The sequence below is a fragment of the Colletotrichum abscissum genome (genome assembly GCF_030869225.1).
Source record: "Colletotrichum abscissum strain IMI 504890 chromosome Unknown Scaffold_7.1, whole genome shotgun sequence".
In the NCBI taxonomy this organism is placed as follows: Eukaryota; Fungi; Ascomycota; class Sordariomycetes; order Glomerellales; family Glomerellaceae; genus Colletotrichum; species Colletotrichum abscissum.
In genome coordinates this window covers 130628-135063 of record NW_026850514.1, presented here as the reverse complement: position 1 = coordinate 135063, position 4436 = coordinate 130628, and the positions used below count along the sequence as shown (strand labels likewise).

The following is a 4436-nucleotide window of genomic DNA, read 5'->3' as shown; positions in this document are numbered from 1 at the left end:
CAGCCACGATCGCGTTGACTCTCGATACTCGAACGTTAGAGATTCCCGGTTCAAAGACACACCAGCTACGGACTTAAGCGGCGACATACGCCTCGACGACGGAAGGACACGAAGTTGCGGATTGGAGAAAGGAATTGGGGAGTTATCGAGAGCTGCCCAGCACACGGATTAAGGCACTCCACAATGGCATCTGGGCGGACGACGGCGACATAGACCGGGCAACATTGCCATTGCGACGACTTTTCCATCAAACTCTTGCTTTCAACAACGCTACTTTCCCAAGATGGACGAAATGTTACCGCCGCCGATGACTCCGTCCACGGAACGGATTCATCGGCGGACGAATGGAGGCAACAAGGCCTTTCACAACTTTGCAAACGACTACTCTCACATTACAGACCCCTCGTTAAGGAGGCGATTAGCACTGAGCGAAATTGACAAGGTTCCTTTTGGCTTGTACCGTTAGTCTGCACCGAACCTTTTGCGCTTTGCGCTTCTCAACCAAGACTGACATTGGACCGCAGATGTAAGGGCTATTCTGGTTGCGGGTGTTGGTTTCTTCCTCGACTCGTACGACATCTTTGCCATCAACCTCATCACTACCCTCCTCGGCGTAGTGTTTTGGCAAGGGCCTCCTGAATCGAGTGCGCATGGTTATGGCGGTAACAACGGCGAACTGCCGGGGCCGGTAAACTCGGCTCTCAAGGCTTCAACCAGTGCTGGAATCATTGTTGGCCAAATTGTGTTCGGCTGGTTGGCCGACGTCTTTGGCAGAAGAAGGATGCATGGTGTGGAACTTGGAATCATCATCTTGGCGACGTTAAGCGCCGCGCTGGTCTCTCCGAGTCAATCGGTTAGCTTCACTGGACTGATGATTTTCTGGAGGGTTATCATGGTAAGTGCCTTGTATGTTGTTTTTGTTGTTCATATGCCATTGCTAACGACACCAAGGGCGTCGGCATTGGAGGTGATTATCCGCTCAGTTCAGTCATTACATCAGAGTAAGTCGGGTCTTAGGCCGTTAATTTCAAGAATTGGGATTGACGCGGTCCACAGGTTTGCGCCAACCCGATGGCGAGGAGCCATGATTGCGGCCGTATTCTCGATGCAAGGCATGGGTCAGCTCGGTGCAGCCGTCGTGGCTTTAGTCACTGCCGAAGCCTTCAAGGACTCCTACCTCGACGTCCACACTCTCGGCGACTGCCACGCACGATGCCAGCTTGCTGCCGACCGCTCATGGCGCATCATCGTCGGCATGGGCGCCGTGCCCGCCTGCATAGCATTGTACTACCGAATCACGATCCCAGAGACGCCCCGATACACCTTTGACGTGGAGCAAGACGTCGAGAAGGCCGATGCGGATATCCGAGCGTACATGGCGAGCAAGTCAAAAGGTGATTACGATACGGATTTACAGTTCAAGATGAAGAAGGAGACCGGTCCCGGTTACAACACTCCGGCGGCATCCTGGCCTGATGCCTGGGCATACTTCACGCAGTGGAAGCACTTTAAAATGCTTTTGGGCACTGCCTTTTCCTGGTTCTTCCTGGTGAGTCACACAACACTCGAAGAAATCACTCGGTCTAGGCATACTCATGTGCGGAACAGGATCTGGCTTTTTATGGTCTCGGGCTGAATAGCACCGTCGTGTTGCAAACCATTGGCTATGCCGACGGGGCCAACTTTTACAAGAGACTACACAACCAAGCCGTAGGGTTGATCATCTTGGCGTGCGCTGGTGCGATCCCTGGCTATTGGGTTTCTGTCTTCACCATCGACACCCTCGGCCGTAAACCCATCCAGATTATGGGCTTCTTTATGCTCACCGTCATTTTCTGCGTGCTCGGCTTCCTGCTCCATCAGTTGACCGATGCTGTCTTTCTCACTTTATACATCACTGGCCAGTTCTTCTTCAATTTTGGCCCCAACACTACCACATTTATCGTTCCTGGCGAATGTTTCCCGACCCGATACCGTTCTACTGGACACGGAATTTCTGCAGCGATGGGCAAAGTTGGTGCCATCTTGGCGCAGGTTATCAGCATCCCTTTGCTCGCAAAAGACGTCCCTGGCGACTGCCACGGCGACCACTGCGCGCCCTGGCTCGACCGTCTCCTGGAGCTGTTTGCACTATTCATGTTTCTAGGCATGCTGTCATCCTTACTCATCCCGGAGACCAAGGGCATGACCCTCGAAGAACTTGCCGGCGAGACACCAACATCCTACAACCGCGGTCGCAACGGCAGTATATCGCACTACCCACGCCCGCAATCGAAGTGGAATCCCTTCGGCGGTGGTCATCCCGCAGGGTTCCACTACCCACGTACAAGCACCGTCAAAGCAGCACGTGTCGGTATCATGACGTCGCCCGACCTCCTAGCAGAGGAAGAGCGTAGAAGAAGGAGTCAGACCCGGTTCTGGCGCAAGAGGCGGAGAGAAAGGGGCGGCGGCGGCAGTGGCAGCAGCATTGGTGGTGGAACAGACGAGTACGCGATGAGCATACGAAACAGCGGTGTATCTTCCGCATACACTGGGAGAAACATGGGCGCCGCTGACGAGCAGATGCCTGCCGATCCCGCGGCTCCCGGCGTTTTTCCGACTTGGGGCGCCGGGTGGGGCCGGGTGGATCGCGGGGCGCAGCCGATGGAGAACGTCAAGTTACACGACGTGGGAAGCCTTCTGAGGCGGGATTCCCGCGCGTGATGGGAATATAAAAGGCAATTAGCGGGCGTACGGTTTTTTTTGGTTAACCCTCCTGGATGGAGAACGGGGGATTTTCATGATGACGACCTTTCGCTGGATATGGATCTGTCTGGCTACGGTGTATGATTATAGCATCAAGACCGCCCACGCGGTGATTCAAGATTCGCTCTACAAGCATTATGAGGTGACTTTTGATCTTTATATCCTTCAATCATGTTCAAATTCATGCCATGATACGCTAGGGATTGCTTGGATTAGCTCCCTCTAAGCGACGTAAAAGTCGACTGAAATACATAACGCGAAACAGTCCAGCTGTTCGCCATCGCAATGAGCAACTTCACATACTTCGTCAAAGATCAAACCGGCCATGTACGGAAACCGCTTCCCCCAATCTCCAAATCACTTACCCTGACTTAATGGCCATACTTGGTCCTATCCTACATAACCCCCCAAATAGCAGCCGTCATCTCCAAACTCGCCCTCGCACCAACAAAAAACCTCAAACTTCCGCTTCAGCCCTTTGTCATTCGCAGAAAGCGTCACAGCCGGTGTGCGAAGGGAATCCTCAGTCACCTAATGCTGCAGCCTCCGTCGGATGATAGGGTAGCGCTCGACGGCGGAGCCGAGGGCCTCCCAGATGTCTCTCTGTGATGAGGTTTGAAGGAAGATGTTTTATTACTTTATTCGAAGCCTCGGAGAATTGATATGCGATCAAGAATGGAGTCATGGACCGACCGTATCAGTGAATCGTGTCCTTATGTGGAATCGAATTTCATCTTATGTATTGTGGAATATGCAAACTCGCGAGACGTGGTCCGCTGATTTGAGCTCATTGATCACAACGGGTTGTAGTGATCATGTACTTTATTTTGAGATCAAGGTATCCCACTTCAGTGAATTCATATAAATTAATATGGCTTTTTACGGGGGGGTCACAGTCTAATAGTTAGTCCACGAGATAGACTTGGGTGACTTGCGATTTCGTTAAGGCATACTGAGCTATAAAAAAAAATGAAGAGCCGACGCCTAAGTCGGATAATTAATGGTAATCATGCTCAGATTCCTTGACGCTGTGTTGACCGCCTTGTTTCATGGAAGACAATCCAGCCGTTGGGAAATTGAAGACCGGTCTTCAGCATGAACTAGCCACTAGCTTCCCCCTTCTTGTCTAGAACATCCCTAAAGTTCTTTCAGATAGATCGAGGCTTTCAAAAGTGTTCAAGTCATCGTTGATACATCGCAACAATGAGCTTCTTCCAAGTTGTCTTGTGAGTGAACTTCCCCTTTTGTGCGGACTGAGTTGCCAGTGCATGGTCACCAGGACAATTGAATTGTTTTGTCAGTGTCTAAATTCTCCAGTGGGTCCATAAAGTAGGAGCGTTTTGCTGCGTTCGAAGTGAAGGTGTATTTCCAGAGCATCTCAGACGCGTCCGGCCTTGTCAACAGTCCCAGCAACCACACAACAACTTACCCTACTTTTTCCCAATTTTTCATCCCTCACTGCACAAGGACAAGCTTCCATCTGCAAATACTTTTCAGCTTTTTTTTCCTCCTATGCCTGAAGTCTTCCGCACACACACACTTTGCGGAATCTTTCACCCTCACGCTTCCACCACCACAACAAAGCATCTCGACAAACACACACTCACCAAATCACAGTCGTCTTTCCGGTACAACCCCTCCAACTAGCATCAAATCTGCATTAATGCATTCAGACTAATACAAAGCTAACC

General features: G+C 51.3%; 1 protein-coding gene across 1 annotated transcript; it reads left to right on the top strand.

The window, feature by feature from the left end:
- Window positions 1-283: 283 nt before the first annotated feature.
- CABS01_03577 (H+ symporter) lies at window positions 284-2703 on the top strand (the record flags this gene model as incomplete). The annotated part of the gene is made up of 5 exons (XM_060536952.1): window positions 284-461; window positions 525-895; window positions 952-1001; window positions 1057-1549; window positions 1609-2703. The coding sequence occupies 5 exons, from the start codon at window positions 284-286 to the stop codon at window positions 2701-2703; spliced, it is 2187 nt and encodes a 728-aa protein (XP_060391210.1).
- Between the last annotated feature and the right edge of the window lie 1733 nt (window positions 2704-4436).